The sequence below is a fragment of the Mesocricetus auratus genome, unplaced genomic scaffold (assembly GCF_017639785.1).
Source record: "Mesocricetus auratus isolate SY011 unplaced genomic scaffold, BCM_Maur_2.0 Super-Scaffold_100007, whole genome shotgun sequence".
Taxonomy (NCBI): domain Eukaryota; kingdom Metazoa; phylum Chordata; class Mammalia; order Rodentia; family Cricetidae; genus Mesocricetus; species Mesocricetus auratus.
The window spans coordinates 93,590,596-93,606,733 of record NW_024429191.1 but is presented as its reverse complement, the minus strand read 5'-3'; the positions used below and the strand labels follow the sequence as shown (position 1 = coordinate 93,606,733).

General features: G+C 55.5%; 1 protein-coding gene across 8 annotated transcripts; it reads right to left on the bottom strand.

The window, feature by feature from the left end:
• Positions 1 to 1,212: 1,212 nt before the first annotated feature.
• LOC101833147 lies at positions 1,213 to 16,111 on the bottom strand. Of its 8 annotated transcripts, XM_040750090.1 has the most exons (7): positions 15,643 to 16,111; positions 14,235 to 14,957; positions 13,887 to 14,045; positions 13,302 to 13,370; positions 11,209 to 11,287; positions 10,263 to 10,353; positions 1,213 to 1,538 (listed from the first exon to the last, which is right to left on the bottom strand). In XM_040750090.1, exons 2-7 carry the CDS (start codon positions 14,427 to 14,429, stop codon positions 1,475 to 1,477), a joined length of 657 nt encoding a protein of 218 aa, XP_040606024.1. In that variant the 5' UTR covers positions 14,430 to 14,957; positions 15,643 to 16,111; the 3' UTR covers positions 1,213 to 1,474. The 8 variants fall into 8 exon arrangements, 6 of the variants coding, with proteins under 6 accessions (XP_040606024.1, XP_040606028.1, XP_040606025.1 ...); XM_040750094.1 differs by lacking the exon at positions 15,643 to 16,111 and having other exon boundaries at positions 13,887 to 14,092; positions 14,235 to 15,048; XR_005878533.1 differs by lacking the exons at positions 13,887 to 14,045; positions 14,235 to 14,957; positions 15,643 to 16,111 and adding an exon at positions 13,618 to 13,829.
• Between the last annotated feature and the right edge of the window lie 27 nt (positions 16,112 to 16,138).

Genomic DNA, 16,138 nt, shown 5'->3' with positions numbered 1-16,138 from the left:
GGGAGAGCAAATGCTCTTCCGCGCTGAGCCGTTTTCCAGCCCCTGCACCTGGCTTCTTTTTTTTTTTTTAAGATTTATTTATTTATTTATTTATTATGAATACGACATCCTGCCTCCATGTCTGCCTGCAGGCCAGAAGAGGGCACCAGATCTCATTACAGATGGCAGTGAGCCACCATGTGGCTGCTGGGAATTGAACTCAGGTCCTCTGGAAGAGCAGTCAGTGCTCTTAACCTCTAAGCCCTCTCTCCTGCCCCGCACCTGGCTTCTTATGTGAGTGCCCCGGGTGGGGAATCTGGGCTCGTGTCCCCTGTCGGTGCAGGAAGTACTTTGCCAACTGAACCAGGTCCCCAGATGCAGGCTTTCTGTCTTTACAGAGGTGGTTGGAGACTAATAAAAAAAATGTTGACTGAAGAAGGCCCAGCACCTGCTTTCTTGGCGTGAGCCACACGGTGGCAGAGTGGGGGCGTCTGTAGGAGCCACTCTGTGTAAGACTGACTTTGTGTAAGGCTTTGGGATCTAGCAGTGTTGGGGTGGGGTGGGGGGCGGCTAATTGCCACCTAGTGTGGAGAGAGGCCACTGTTCCTAGCTACTCACTCTACCATGGGGCTTTGTGTGGGATTCCCACCCGACAGCGCACAGTTTCTCATCCGTACGTCCCGGACCGGCCACAGACAGCCATGCAGCAACCAGTGTGGGTGCCACCAGCAAGCTGGGCAGTGGTCAGCAGGCTGGAGCAGACTGGAAGAGGCCTTGTGCCGGAGCTCGCATGAGGCGCAGCTGTGTAGGCAGTCTAGAAATAACTGGAGAAGCTTCAAAGAGTGCATCAGAGTCCCTGAATGAGCAGCCAAGGACAGAGCTGCTCAGAACCGAGTGCTAACGCTACTGTGATCTCATTTGCACCCTGCTGCCGAGATCCTGCGCCACCCGAGTGGTGCATGCGCACAGTGGAGCCCTGTAGCCGGTCTAGGAGACTCGAGGGGATCCCTGCGACCGCGTGCAGAACCGCAGTCCAGTGCCAAGTGTCGGAAGCGCGCAAGCAGACCGTGGCCCCAGTGCCCTGAGAGACCCAACCCAAGAGTGCACGGGGGTGGGGGGTGGGGGTGGGGGTGGGGGTGGGGGTGTCAGCCGCTGACCCGCGGCGCTGGGGCAGCCCCTGGTAGCACGCGCGGTGTCTGAAACCCGCAGTAAGAAAGCAGCCTTTACAAATACTGGAGGCCCCTTCTTAATCCCAAGGGAATCTTTGATTTTATTCATAAGATCGTGAAGCAGGGTTGGTGGTTGCTGGCTGCTCACACTGGAAGTGGTGGCACCAGTGATTTCACAGGGAGGATGTCCGGATGCAGGCATGTTGGCGGCGGCCTGCAAGCTGGTCTTCTTCCATGTCGTCTCCAGTACAACTCTTTAAAGTCTTTAAAAACAGCAGCCTCTCTTCTGACTCTGGGACACTGTAGAGATGGGGCGCTTGGGCCTGCTACAGCCCTCTGGGATCTGTGAGACTTCCTTCAAGGCAAGAGCCCGATGCCTCTGAGGACGGACTGGAAAGAAGAAAGGAGAGCTTGAGGCTGCTGTCGGGCTGCCCGGATAGCCAGCCCCGAAACCCTGGGCTTTCACGCTTCCTATTTCTTTTTAAGTTTTTTAAAAAATAGTTTATTTATTTATTATGTATGCAATCTTCTGCATGCCAGCAGAGGGCACCAGATCTCATTCAAGGTGGTTGTGAGCCACCATGTGGTTGCCGGGAATTGAACCTCTGGAAGAACAGTCAGTGCTCTTAACCACTGAGCCATCTCTCCAGCCCCCATGCTTCCTATTTCTGTACGTAGGCTATGCCTTGAAAGTTCCAGTGACATGCAGAACATGAGATACAAGAAACAAATGCCATTGCTTAATTCATTCCAAGTTGGAGTTCCGTGAAGAGTTTCCCAGTCATAACAAATGATAGTGACATTCCCCATGTCTTCATAAAGAGTCCCCCCCAAGAAGCCTCGAAAGGTGGTGCATGCCTTGAATCCCAGCTCTCGGGAGGCAGAGGCAGGTGGATCTCTGTGAGTTCCAGGCCAGCCTGAGCTGCACAAGGAGACCCTGTTTCAACAAACAACAAACAAAACACACCTAGAAGAAGCCAAGCCTTCACCCACCTTATCCGCGAAGCCGTTTCCTCTTGTAACATTTCTACTTAGACACGGATCTTTTAAAAATAAACAAGTTTGAAGAATCTGAAACATTGTCTGGACCTCATCTGTTTCCTGGGCATACAGTCTCCGCATTCCCAGAAATCCTGCCTTCTCCACACTGCGTAAGCTTTGCTTGTCTGTGCCCTTTGCTTTGGCTTCCCGTTCCCCCCTTCTCTGCTCTCTCTCTGTTTAAGATGAGATCCCAGCTCATCTTACACACCTCCTGTGCGTACTCTCAGCTGCCATGCTGAGTCAGGCTCCAGGTTTTCCTGGTGACCCCTTTGCTGTGGCAGGTGGTGTAGCATGTGCTCTGATACCAGACCAGCCTGGAGGAAAGTCCCAGTGCGACTGAACCCAGCTTGGATAAGTTTGGGCCCATTACTCACCTCCCTCGAGCCTCGTGTCTCTCTCTTTTTGTTTGTTTGTCTGCTCTTGTTTTGTTTTGCCAGACAGGGTCTCGCTATGTAGCTCTGCTTGTCCCGGAACTCTGTAGTCCAGGCTGGCCTCGGACTCACAGATATCCTCCTGCCTCTGCGGCCCTGTTGCTGGGATCAAAGGTGTGCGCCACTGCTCCGTTTCTAGCCTCGTCTTGACAGCAAGGGAGGAGGAGGATGAACCCCACAGGACCGATTGTCTTAAGCCTGTGTATCCGAAGCACTTACGCAGTGCCTGGCGGGAAGTAAGTGTACCACAGATGGAGCTCTTGATGCCTGCATTACGTCTCACTTGGTTACCCACTGGTTTTTTCTAATATCTATATCTGTGTGCGTGTGTGTGTGTGCATGCGTGTGCGCACGCCTGCCTGTGTTCACCTGCACTGTGTGTGCACACGCCTATAGAGGCCATCGAGTGTCAGATGGTTGTGAACCACCTGGTGTGGGTGCTGGGAATTGAGCCGGAGCCCTCTGCAAGAGCAACACGTCCTTTAACTGCTGAGCTGTCTGTCTGTCTCCCCAGCCCCGATCCACTCTCCATCATAATCACCTTTCTGCCCCCCCCCACTCCCTTCCAGGCATCGAACCCAGGGCTCATCCAAGCAAGACAAGCGCCCCTGCCTTCCTTTTGCTTTTTTCTGGGGGGCGGGGCTGGGGGACAGGATCTCTCACTAAAGTTGGCTTTGAATTTATCATCAGCCTCTCTGGTGTCTGGCATTAGAGGCCTGTGCCATGTTTATTTATATCTTGCTTTTTTTTTTTTGCCAGACTGTGAGCAAATAACGATTAGGTCTGCATTCGAGTTTTTTGCTTTTAACCCTGTAAGCCTCTTTATTGAGGTGTAAAATAGATCCAAAATGCACTGCTGGCGTCCACTAAGCAAACACGTGCATATAAGCGTAATCCCAAAAAGATTCAAAGCCTTTTGCCACCCTGGAGCCCACATGCCTTTGTTGTTGGTTTTACAAGCAGTTCCCATATCTAGCCCTGGCCCGAGTCAATCTGCAGTCTGCCTCTATCGATCACCCTCCCCTCCCCCCTTTTAAGAATTGTACTAATTGTTGAGTTGTAAAACTTTTGGTTTGCTTTGGTTTTGGTTTTTCAAGACAAGAGCTTCTCTGTGTAGCCCTAGCTGTCCTGACCCTGAACTCAGAGGTCTGCCTGCCTCTGCCTCCCAAGTGCTGGCATTAAAGGCATGCGCCGCCAAATCCCAGCTTGTTTTGTTTTTGTTTTTTTGTTCAAGTTCTTTTAATAAATACTTTATTTTTCTTTGCGTGTGGGTGGGTTGGGGGGGTGCATGTTAGTTCAGTGCCCAGAGGCCAGAAAAGGGAGTCGGAGTCCCTGGAACTGGAGTTACAGGTAGTTGGGAGCTGCCGTGTGGGCGCTGGGAACGGGACTCCGGTCTCCTGGCAGAGATACCTATAATAACTACTGAGCCAGCTCTCCAGGCCCTGAGCTGTAGAAGTTCCTCATTCTAGTGTTTAAACTATTCCTTTACTTTTATGTGCGTGCATATGTGTCTGCATGCACTCATGGGCACCACGCACGTGTGAGAAACTTCAAGTTCATAAGAGGGCATCAGATCTGCAACAGACTGCAAAAGAGCACAGGACCTTTACCTCGGAGCCATGTCTATTCTAGATACTTATTTTGTTTTCCAGAGAGGGTCTCACTATGTAGCCCTGGCTAGCCTGACGCTCACTCTGCAGACCAGGCTGGCCTCAGACTCTCAGGGATCCACCTGCCTCTGCTCCCGAGCGCACCGCAGTGTCGAGCCTGTTTGGGGGGTTCGCTTGTTAGTTGTGTGCGGTGCCAAGAACTGAACGGCCGGGCTTTGCACATGCTAGCCCATCACCCTACCACTGAGTCACAGCCCGAACATTCGTCTTCAGACACCTGCCTGGCCGGCGTCCTATCCAGTCTTCACACACATTCAGTTTACTTTTGTCTGTTGGTTCTTGTCTTGTGTTTTCTGTACCCTGCTGAATTGTCCTCGCTGCTTCTGTTTCTGTGCGTCCCCACGAGCGTCACGCGTGTCTCTCCACCTGCCCTAGTGTCCTTTCCCTGAGCACCAGACAAGGTGTCGTCCCTGAGCAGAGGCCAAGACAGTCACCGGGTCACTGTCTGTGGCACCCACTGTCACGCCTGCTTCTTATCCCTTGTCCAGTTTCTGCTTGGATTTGACAGGTGCTGCGAGTCTGGTTTTGTATCCTGGCACGAGGACGCAACATAAACGCCCGTCACATAGGCTCATCTGTGTCGGCACCTCGGGACACAGTCGGCCACAGTCTGCCTCCGTGGGGATCATCTAGGCCCCTGCAGGTCACCTGCCGCCTCCCTTCATCTCACAGCTGTGCCCTGGGGTCCTTAGTCCTTCACGTCCCATCACCAGGCCACGCAGAACTGAGGCGTTTGCTGTGTGGGGAAGCTGAGCTGTGGGGAAGCTGAGCTGTGTGGAGAAGCTGAGCTGTGTGGAGAAGCTGAGCTGTGTGGAGAAGCTGAGCTGTGTGGGGAAGCTGAGCTGTGTGGAGAAGCTGAGCTGTGTGGAGAAGCTGAGCTGTGGGGAAGCTGAGCTGTGTGGGGAAGCTGAGCTGTGGGGAAGCTGAGCTGTGGGGAAGCTGAGCTGTGGGGAAGCTGAGCTGTGTGGGGAAGCTGAGCTGTGGGGAAGCTGAGCTGTGTGGAGAAGCTGAGCTGTGGGGAAGCTGAGCTGTGGGGAAGCTGAGCTGTGGGGAGAAGCTGAGCTGTGGGGAGAAGCTGAGCTGTGGAGAAGCTGAGCTGTGGGGAGAAGCTGAGCTGTGGGGAAGCTGAGCTGGTCTAGACAACAGAGTTCCTCCCAGCTGGCAGAGCTGAGCCAGCGGAACTTGGCTCCCTGGCCAGGATCCTCCCGCGGTCCTAAGCAGCGGGGCCAGGGAAAGTGGCTGTCATTGCTGCTCCCGGCACCTCTTGATGTTTGTCTGTCGTGGTCTCCCATTGCGTGCTTGTAAGTAAGCAGTCAGATGAATACATGCTTTCTCAGTGCTTAACTCACATGGCTTTTTGCCTATGCGTGGTGTGTGTGTGTGTGTGTGCGTGTGCGTGCGTGTGCGTGTGTGTGTGTGTGTGTGCGCGCGTGTTGTCATAGGAATGAGACTGGCGTCTTGACTGGCTCCCATGTTCAGAGTCTGTCATTAAACCCTTTCTGTTTGTCTGAATTTTCATAGCGAGGCCTCCATCTTAACCCCCCACTAGGGGGCACAGGCATCTCACGGAGAGGGTCTGTGGTCCTAATGTAGGTCAGTGGATCCCTGCAGCCACCTTCTTAGGCTCCATGCCCTGCACCCTTCCCCTGGTAAACAAACAAACCGGAGCTGCTGCCTTCCTCCCCCTCCCCCTCTGCAGCTAGGCTGCTGGCTGTCACCCTCTCCCCAGGGTCCTGGCCCTAGTTGGAGGAGGCAACTGAGTGGCAAGTGACAGTGACTGTGAGTGATGGCCTTGTTGTCTGTCATCCCCACCAGGGGCCACGGTTTCCCACTTCAGTGGCAGCAATGAACCCTAAGGAGGTGGGGGGGAGGGCTGTCCTTGCTGTCCCCAGCTGTCGAGCTAAGACTAGCCTTTCCCATCCCAGCGTCTGGCCTGCCTTCGATTGACATGTGCCCAAAGAGAAAACAGCAACCCATTTCTCTGTTTCTCATCCCTCACTTCTCAACAGAAAACCCCCGCAACCCTGGCTACCTGCATAGACAGGCAGGCAGGCAGGTCCAAGTGTCCTCCTAGGTAGGTCACGCCCTCTTCACGCCCTCATCTCCAGACTCAAGGCCCCTCTACCATCAGCCTTGGCACCCGGTTCCGAGACACCGGTCCCGGCTTCACTGCCAGCTGTGACCTTGGATAGATTCTGCGAACTCCACTTTCCTTATTAGGTAAATGAGGCTAACAACAGTTCCTGCCCCATCAATGAGACCGCGCTTATAAATAAGGCACTGGGCACAGTGCCTGGCGTATAATAAGTGTCTGATCCATATTAGCCATTATTAACAGTGTTATTAGCGTCCTCAGCATCTGTTAATGTGAGCTTCAGCATAGCCGCTCTGCCCTTCTCCTCATTTTCTGTCTCACAAAGAAACAGCTCTTTCCTCCCGCCCAGGGGCTCAGCTTCTCCTTAACAGCAAAGCCCCTCCAAAGAGCCCTGGCTGCCCACGGAGCCAGGGAAGTGAAGTACCCTGTTCTGCTCTTGCCTGTCTCAAATTGGGCCCCCAGGTTTCACGTAGCCTGGGACTGGCCCGCACTCTGCCATGCTCCGAATGCAAACACGCTCTACCCATTTGTGGTGGGTGGGTAACCCCCCCCCCAGAGTCTTCTCTGCACTGTAGGGCGGCGGCCCAGGACAGCAGCAGCTGCAGAAGCTGCTAAAACCACCACAGCTCCTCATCCGATCTCTGCTCATGTCCCAGCCTCCAGGAGGGACTGGCAGCAGTCCCGAGTGTCAGCCCCGAAAGCAGCAGCCAGCAGCACCCTGCCTGCCCGGGCTGCTGCCCTTGGCCACCCCACGGCTCAGGCTCAGAGCAGCCTATTCCCTGCCACTCAGGCTCTCCCTGCCACTCAGGCTCTCCCTGCCACTCAGGCTCTCCCCGCAGCAGAGAGATTAGCATTCAGACAAGGGAGGGAAGGTATCAGGGTGATGGGCTCCTGTCCTCGGCAGGGCAGCTAGGATTGGTTTGGAAAGCGAAGCCTGTCACAGGGAGGTGTCTGGGCTCAGACAGCCTTCTGCACACGGAGGAGGCCCTTGTCGGGTGTTCTCACCCGCCCTCCACCACAGCCTCCCAGTCCCCCCCCCCGCCCCCTTGCCTCTTCTCATTCGCCCATCACCCGGCTCTGCTGGATGTGGAGAGGGGAAAGGGAGCTACGGGGCGAGGAGGGGAAGAGCCGCAGCAGCTGAGCAGTCATTTTCAGTCAGACCTGCAGACGCTCACTGGTCAAGGACAGCTCACATGTCTCACCCTCACAGCTACTAACTCCGTCGTAGGGATGAGAAGCCGGGAGCCCAGAGACGCGCTGCAACCCACCCCACCCGAGGGCGCAGAGGACAGGGTGGCAGCCCCTGTTTTTGCCCCTGTCAGAGGCAGCACCCCACACAGCAGCCAGCACCCATCTCTTGGTCTCAGTCCTGTCCCTCCAGTTGTCCTTAGCTTTCTGTCCACCAAGCACATAAATATTCCTGCTCCCATTTCCGAACGGCAGCTATTTCTAAGGAAATGGGAAAGGAAAAGACTCAACCTCTGTGAGGACAGTGTCATGGCCAGGAATTAACTGACACTGCCTCATACTTTACAGATCCTCCCTCGACCTGTGTGATGGGAGCTAGCGGGCTCAGGGAGGGCATCTGTGAAGTGGGCACCTCCTGTGGAGGAGTTCCAGGTGAGGGAGGGCACCTGGGCCGTGAGAGCCTTCTCTAGAGGAGTTCCAAGACGAGGGAAGGGACTTGATGCAGCAGGAGCTACAAATGGGCAGAGTGTACAGAGAGCCAGGGTGGGAGAGGCCCTGGGAATAAGCGGAGCGTGGGCAGGGTGTGCGGGGAAGGTGTAAATACAGTCTGCTCCCACCAAAGCCAGCCTGCTCCCTGGGGGAGAGGGCCCCTCCCTCCCGGCCCACATGGCGCCCCAGCTGCCAGGGCCCAGGGAGTCACATCCCCCACGCCAGCCAGCCCCTTCCCATCCCACCCTAGCCCTGAGGAGGCTCGCAGAACAGTGTGGCAAAGAGGTGCTGTCCCGTGTGTGGGAAGTGGGTCTGGCCTGGCAGCCAGCCCTGGTGCCTCTGTGACCTTGGCCTGACAATTTCTCGGATCGTTGGAAGGAGGCGGGCAACTTGGAAATGGCAGAGGCCAGAATCAAAGATGAAATGACAGGAACATGGTGAATAGATTAGAGAATGAATGCAAAGCTGGGTTCAGAGAACACAGACGGGTCCCCAGGAACACTGCCCTCTGGCCATCAGCCTGACAGTCCTGTCGTTAGGACAACAGCTTGTGCGTGCCTCCCTGGAGAAAAACGGGCTGATGGGACCTGAGACAGTTGGCCATGGACCGGCTCATGACCTGAATCAGGTGGACACTTCGGCAGGTTCTTTCCCCTAGCCAAAGTGTACACACACACACACACTCACATATACACACTCACACTCTCACACTCACATATACACACACTCACAGACATACACACACTCACATATATATACACATATATGCACCCTCAACACACTCACACACATACTCACACGCTCATACACACTCACACATATACACACACTCACATATATACACACATATATGCACTCTCACACTCATACACACATATACACACTCACACACATATGCACTCTCACACACTCATACACACATACACACTCTCACACACACACGCACCTCTGTGCCCTACGGAGGACAGCCCCCACAGAACTGCCTGTATACATACCCACGCCAGCCTCCCTGCAGTACCAGCCACCTCGCCCAGTGGGTAGCTCCCTGCAACAGTGGGTCCTTCCGCTGCTGTGTCTCTCACCCTCTCTCTCCTCTGACACTGACCCGGAGCAACACCGAGACCCTGCTGTCTAGGGGACTGTCTTCTGCCGCCTGACTGTCAGGGGCAGAGGCTGGCCAGACAGAGGAGGTATTACTGCTGGGCCGGCAGTGGGGAGCTGGATGGGGAAGAGAGTTACATGGGGAGGGGTGGCTTTTGAAGATGAATGGCTCCCAGACAGTCGGGAGCAGCTGCCCACAGGGTAAGCCTGGATCTGGGAGCGGGAGCGGAAATGTGCTTTTATCTCGTGGCTCTGGACCGGGCAGGACAGTAAAGAGAGAAATGGCAGAGCAGCTGGGGGCAAGGGAGACCGCCACTGAGTTACTGAGCAGTCAGCACAGTGACAAAAACGGGTGTCACACTTTCCCTTCCCCCACGCCGCCACTCATTTGGAGCGCACACACCCGTGCACGCAGACACGGACACAAAGCACATTCGGAACACAAGCTGGTGTTCGCTCCCATCCAGCGCCAGGCAGACATGCCACAGATCCAGCTGGCCCTTCTTACTGATAATTTCAGGAGAGCAGCCAATGACGGGCTGAGTTCTAGGGTCTGAAAAGAGGCAGATGCCACAGGAATGAGCATCACCGTAGCAAAGTGACACCACACAGCCCCAGACCACAGGGATTTAACAAACAGCTCCTGCGCTGACAGATAACCAGGTCAGCCCCCCTCTGACAAGCAGATGCAAAGTTGAGTAGGGGGTGAGCTTGGACTTCTCCCTGTGTCTTCTTGAGCGTGTACCATAGACGCCAGGACTGCTATCTGTGGGTTGTGGTCAGGATTGGATAAGAGAACAAACCGGGGAGCCCTTGATGACCAAGCTCAGGCTATCATTTCTCCTTTCCTTGATCCTCAAGTCTTCTTGATCTCTGTTTGCACCTGGCCCTCGCCTGGGATGCTGGGTTTCCCTGAAGTCAGCCTCAGAGAGCCTGGAAAGTCCCTCTCTCTGCGCCTTCTCCTCAGAGCAGGAACTCGGGAGTGGGAGCCCAGGAAGCACAAGCATCCATGCTCTTCCTGCCAGCACCAGCCTTGCTCGGGAGCCCTAAGTCACGGCCTGTCAAGGAGCAGACCTGGGGGGTGGAGGGAAGAGCCTACCTCTCCATGGCTGCTCCTCCCGTTCTCCCTGATGCTGCTGCTTCCAAACCCACAGCATCCTCCTGGGATGGTGGGTGAACCAGGACTCCAGCTGGGAGGGAAAAAGCCAAAACGGTTCACTGCCCCTTCCAATGCCCAGAGTTGGGATGTGTATTTCAGAGTGGTGCATCCCAGAGCACTGCCTCTCTCTTAGAGCTGAGACTGCCCTCAGGATGTCGTAGCTCAGCTGCCACCTCATCTCCAAGCCTAGAAGGCACAATCAGAACCCTACCTGATCCTCTTCAAACCAGCCCTTGCCCTGTGGCCTGAGGCCTACCTAAGTAGCAAGCACAAGACAAACTCACCCTCACTCAGCCTCCACCAGTGACTGTAAGAGCTACAGACTGCCTCCCATGCAAACCATACACACACACACTCACACTCTCACAAGCACACACACTCACACTCGCGCGCACACTCACACGCGCACACACGCACACTCACAAGCACACACACTCGCGCGCACACACTCACACTCACAAGCACACACTCGCACGCACACACTCACGCTCACGCACACACCCACACACACAAGCACACACACTCGCGCGCACACACTCATACTCACACACTCACGCACACACTCACAAGCACACACTCACGCACACACTCGCGTACACACTCACACACATACACACACGCACACAATCTCACAAGCACTCACACTTGCGCACACACACACGCACACAATCTCACAAGCACTCACACTTGCGCACACACAGGCACACAATCTCACAAGCACTCACACTTGCGCGCACACACACACACGCACACAATCTCACAAGCACTCACACTTGCGCGCGCGCACACACACACACACACACACACACACACACACACACACCCCGCCCCATGGCTGGACTGCAGCCCTGCCCTCTGCCCTCCAGAGCTCCTGTCCTGCCTTTACCTGTCTGGGCCGGTGGGTCACAGTTTCCAGAGCTGAGCTGCCTGAAGAAGTGAGGGCCTACCTCACAGGTTCCTTCTCCCTGAACAGAGGGAAAACGCTCGAGTCAGAAGATGGAGGCCTTGAACTTGTGGTGCTTAGGCCTCCCCTCTCTCTCCTATTTCCTCTGTGCCTCCCTAGCCAGCCCTGCAGCAGCCTCCACCAGCAATTGGCTCCTCCTTGTCAGATTAGTTTTTCCAGGTAACTGGGTGCCAAGGAGTTAAGAGGTAACCAGACTACGTTTGGCCAGATGGTCCCTAGGTTTGGCCTTTCTCTCTGGTCAGGGAATCCAGGCCTATGTTTTATAGGCAAGACAGCTACTTAGAAGCCAGTTGGTCCCCCCCATTCAAATCTCCTCAGCCATTACTGAGTGGTTATAAAGAAACAGCCACATCCTACTAAGCCTACGGTTATTGAGAATTACTGCATAAGAAAAGTTTGGGAGATGGGACTGGTAACACACGCCTTTAATCCCAATTCAGGAGGCAGGGGTAGGCAGATCTGAGAGTTTAAAACCGGTTTGCTCTACGTAGCAAGTTCCAGGGCAGCGTAGTGAGACCCCGTCTCACAATCAAATGAAAAATAAAACAAGAGAGGAAGAAAAGAGAAAGGAAGTTCTAGGGAAACACAAAGGCACCCACTGGCTGTGTATCCCAGGAAAAGTATCTCAGGAGCACCACCCAGGAGCACCACCCAGGAAAAGTATCCCAGGAGCACTATCCCAGGAGCACACATCCCAGGAGCACACATCCCAGGAATAGTATCCCAGGAGCATCATCCCAGGAGCACCACCCAAGAGCACCATCCCAGGAATAGTATCCCAGGAGCACCATCCCAGGAAAAGTATCCCAGGAGCGCCATCCCAGGAGCATCATCCCAGGAGCATCATCCCGGGAGCACCATCCCAGGAATAGTATCCCAGGAGCACCATCCCAGGAAAAGTATCCCAGGAGCACCATTCCGGGAGCACACATCCCAGGAGCACCATCCCAGGAAAAGTATCCCAGGAGCACCATTCCAGGAGCACACATCCCAGGAGCACACATCCCAGGAGCACCATCCCAGGAGCACCATCCCAGGAGCACCACTCACACTAGCATGCTAGCACCGGCCCAGCAGTTAAGTTCCACTGCGCTTCCAAGCAGCCTTGCAACCACTGTCAACAGCTCCAGCCTTAGGGGTCACGGTATATATTTACCCTCCCACACCGACTGAGGGCCAGTCAGTAAGGACACCCTCCTTCCTGTGGCCCCGAATCTCCCAGAGCCCTTGGAGACCTTTTTTACCCTTTGTTTTCACTAGGAATGAGAGATGATCTCAAGATGTCTCCCATGCTAGGGGGTCCATGGGCAGGCACATAATGTCTCACACATAGGAACTAAGTTGATAGCGCTTTACTTTTTTAGTGTTTTGAGGGGGCACAGAGGCCCCTTATTATCCAGAAGACTTCGGTAAGCCCGGGAAGGAACAGCCTAGAAGAATACACAACTTTGCTCCCCACTCCCACCCCACAAAGGCCACATGGCTTCCACCTAGGGAAGAGTTAACTTTCTGGCCACTGGAGACAGTGTCCTGCCCTCGGGGACTGCCCAGCCAATGGCACTCAGTGCTGGTGATGTCATGCTCCTCCTGCGCCTTCTATTGGGGACCGGACAGCGAATCCTACTGGAGGTTCAGGCAACTGAGCGGCAGAGCTGGTCGGTCGGTGGCAGGGGAAGGAGGAGGAGGGAGGGCCAAGGACAAGGGAGCAAATCAACCCAGAGCAGCTCCTGCCTCCTCCTCCTGCTCCCTGCCCCTTCCACAGAAGGCCCTCCTGGGGACTGTCCTACACTCCATCACAAAAGCGAAACAACACAGCTCTGGTCCAGAAAAGGGGGCAAGGGTCCCCTCTGCCACCTAACCTGGCCACCACACAAGGAGTGACTATAGCAAGCATTCACACACACACACACACACACACACACACACACACGCACGCTCACTCGCTCACAGGCTCACACGCTCGCACACCAGTAGCTTCCTTGGCGCCACTTTCCCCACCCCTGACTGTCCTTCACCTGCCCGAAGACTGAAAGTCTGCGTCGGAGCTGCGGCCCACAACTGCCCCATCCACTGTGCTGGGCTCTCTGGAAGGGAAGAGTAGGCAAGAGAATGTGTAGGCAGCGCTCAGCCTCTGTCCCACCCTCCTTTTACGGTCTAGCGGCTACTCCAACCCCGCACCACCTGCTCTGAGAGTGACCCTTGCTGGGTGCCCTTCAAGTCCCCTCCCAGGCCAGTGAGAGGCCCAGGCAACCCCTGATCACCCGCGGCTTATCTGTAGCCCTCCCTGAAAGTTCCTCCCACCCACGACCCCGATACGCAGTGGTCTCTCACGGTTCCACCCGGTTGCCAAATCTGCGGCGCCACAGCATGGCCAGGCTGAGCAGGAAGAGGGTGGTGCACATGGCTCAGCTGCCCCATCCCCCCACCCCCGAAGACCAACTCTGCCGAAGAAGGCCACAGGTGAGGGGCCACAATGGCGGGCAGCCGCCTCTCCCAAGCCAGCGGCTGTGTTTCCTGGGGTTCCTGGGGACGGATTAGGAGGTTCGAGCTGATTAGCGGGAGTCAGCAGAACTGACCTTGTGAAGAGAGATTAGACTCACCAGGCCCAAGATGTCCCCCGTAGTGGCAAGACCTGCACAGTGGCTCCGAGTGACTGTCCAGAAGGTTCTACCCAGAACATCCGATACTCCCTGGGCTCTGGACTCAAGGGCAGGTAGTGCAATCAAGTGAGTTTTCTTCCACACAGTGTTAAAGGTTACCTGCAGAGCACCAGGGGGCACTGATAGCTTCAGAAAGGATCCGGGGCCTGGCGGAGCGACAAGGACCCGTAAGCCACTGGGGAAAGGGCAGGGTCTCAAGTTCAAAGCCTGGATGAGCTACACAGACAGTGGCTAGCCTGGGAAACCTGATGAGACTGCCCCAAAGAGGCTCCGTGGTAGGGGGCTCACCTGGCATTCCCAGGCCCTGAGTTCAGTCCCCAGTGCTGGAGAGAAGAATGAGTGAGCGCAGCTGGATCTGAACTTGCTGGAGAAGGTTGCGCCCTCAGCCCAGCCAGCTCTGCCTGGCCCCTGACATGACAGCGTGCAGGACTCCAGTGGCCGAGGCTGCGAGGCACAGGGACCGCGCTGTCGCAGCACGGGCATCGAGAGCAGAGAAGGGAAGAGGAATGGATGAGGATGCCAGCAAGGCCGGGAGAGCGGAGCACGCCTGTGAGCCTGGCTGCTTGCTCCCCCTGGCAGCTCCGAGGTCTTCCCGCTGCTTCCCTCTCTAGTAAAAGGTAGAGTCGAGGTGTGCACTCATAGATGTGCACTGTAAATCCTGTCTTATATAACTGTCTTATGTAAGTTAGATATAAATCAGAAGCGTATCAATCATGTGCTTGAGGTGTACTGAGGGGAAGGTGAAAGCCAATAGAAACGTCCTCTGCCTGTCCCACCTGGACCTCCCGGGCAGCTGCCTGGGCCTCCGGAGAGTAGAGCAGCAGTCAGCCAGGCGGGACTGAGTGATGTTGGGACATGAACCCACACTGTCCCCCATCTCCTCTAAGACCTTCAGTTTTCCATCCCTAACCAAGATGGGAGGTAAGACCTCCTGCCCGGGAGGCACCCCAACACTGAACTCCAGGGACGGCCTCCATGACTGAACCTTAACGTCTGACTTTATTTTCTAGACTTTTTATTTTTGTATTATTATTGTGTGTGTGTTCCCATGCATGCATGTGTGTGCACGCCCAAGACAGAAAGACACATACACACACACAGAGAAAGAGACAGAGAGAGAGAGAGAGAGAGAGAGAGAGAGAGAGAGAGAGAGAGAGAGAGAGAGAGAGAGAGAGAGAGAGAGAAGGAGGTCAGAGGATAACTTTCAGGAGTCCTTTCCATCCCCACGTGGGTCCCAGGGATGGGACTCAGATCATCAAGGCTTTGGAAGCCAGTGAGCACCTCCAAAGCTTTTAAATCAACAGGAACAAAGCTGAAGAGGGGAGCCACCTCCTGGGTGACAGGACTCCACATCTTACTCCCGATCACCCCCCTCATCTGCCTCAGGTCAGCCAGCCCCTTCTGGTCTCAAGAGTTCCCGCCATCTATGCCAGGCCTGAACAACTGCAGACAAGACAAAGTCTCTGGGTGTCTCGAGACAGGGCAAGCCTGCCCTCTGTCCCGACCTCAACCATCCACGAGCAGCCTACCACGAAGGATTTGCCTTCTGGCTTTCAGATTGAATCCTTGACGGTGACAGATGTCTCCACTGCCCTGTGCCTTATGACTTCCGATCCCACAGATCTGATTGCCACTGCCTCCTTCTGGAACTTCACCCAGGTCAAGGCCACGGTTCAGCACAGTGTCTGGTTCTTACCTGCCTGTCCTTAACTGGCACTCGGGACTTCCTTCCTGCTTGCTGGCACGGAGTGGCATTGGTGGGGAGGAAAGGGGGCCCGCGGGCCTTTGGGTCCCCAGACTGGTCCTGTGTTCCAGTTCAGAGAACAGCAGGACCGGAAGACGGGAAGGGAGACTGCCACAACTTGGGGTCCCCGGGTCTGAGAACAGTGCCTCGAACCCAGGCTCAGGCTCAGGAGCCGCGAGCGTACAGGGGAAGCCCAGCTTTGTCTGCAAGTTCGCGTCCTCTCCAGCAGGCGACCGGAGGCAATGCCTGGGTGTGTTTGACTTTGAGTCAGTTCCCCATCGCGTGAAGGGTACGCACAGGCATGGGTCCAGACACCGCGCACCCAGAGCCGGGTCCCTGCGCCCCCATCCCCTCACCAGCCCGTGGGGGGGGGGCGCACTCCAGTGCAGCTCGCGCTGCTCATGCGGTGTGAGACCCCCTGGTCCTCCCAGCCACACCTACCTCTCCC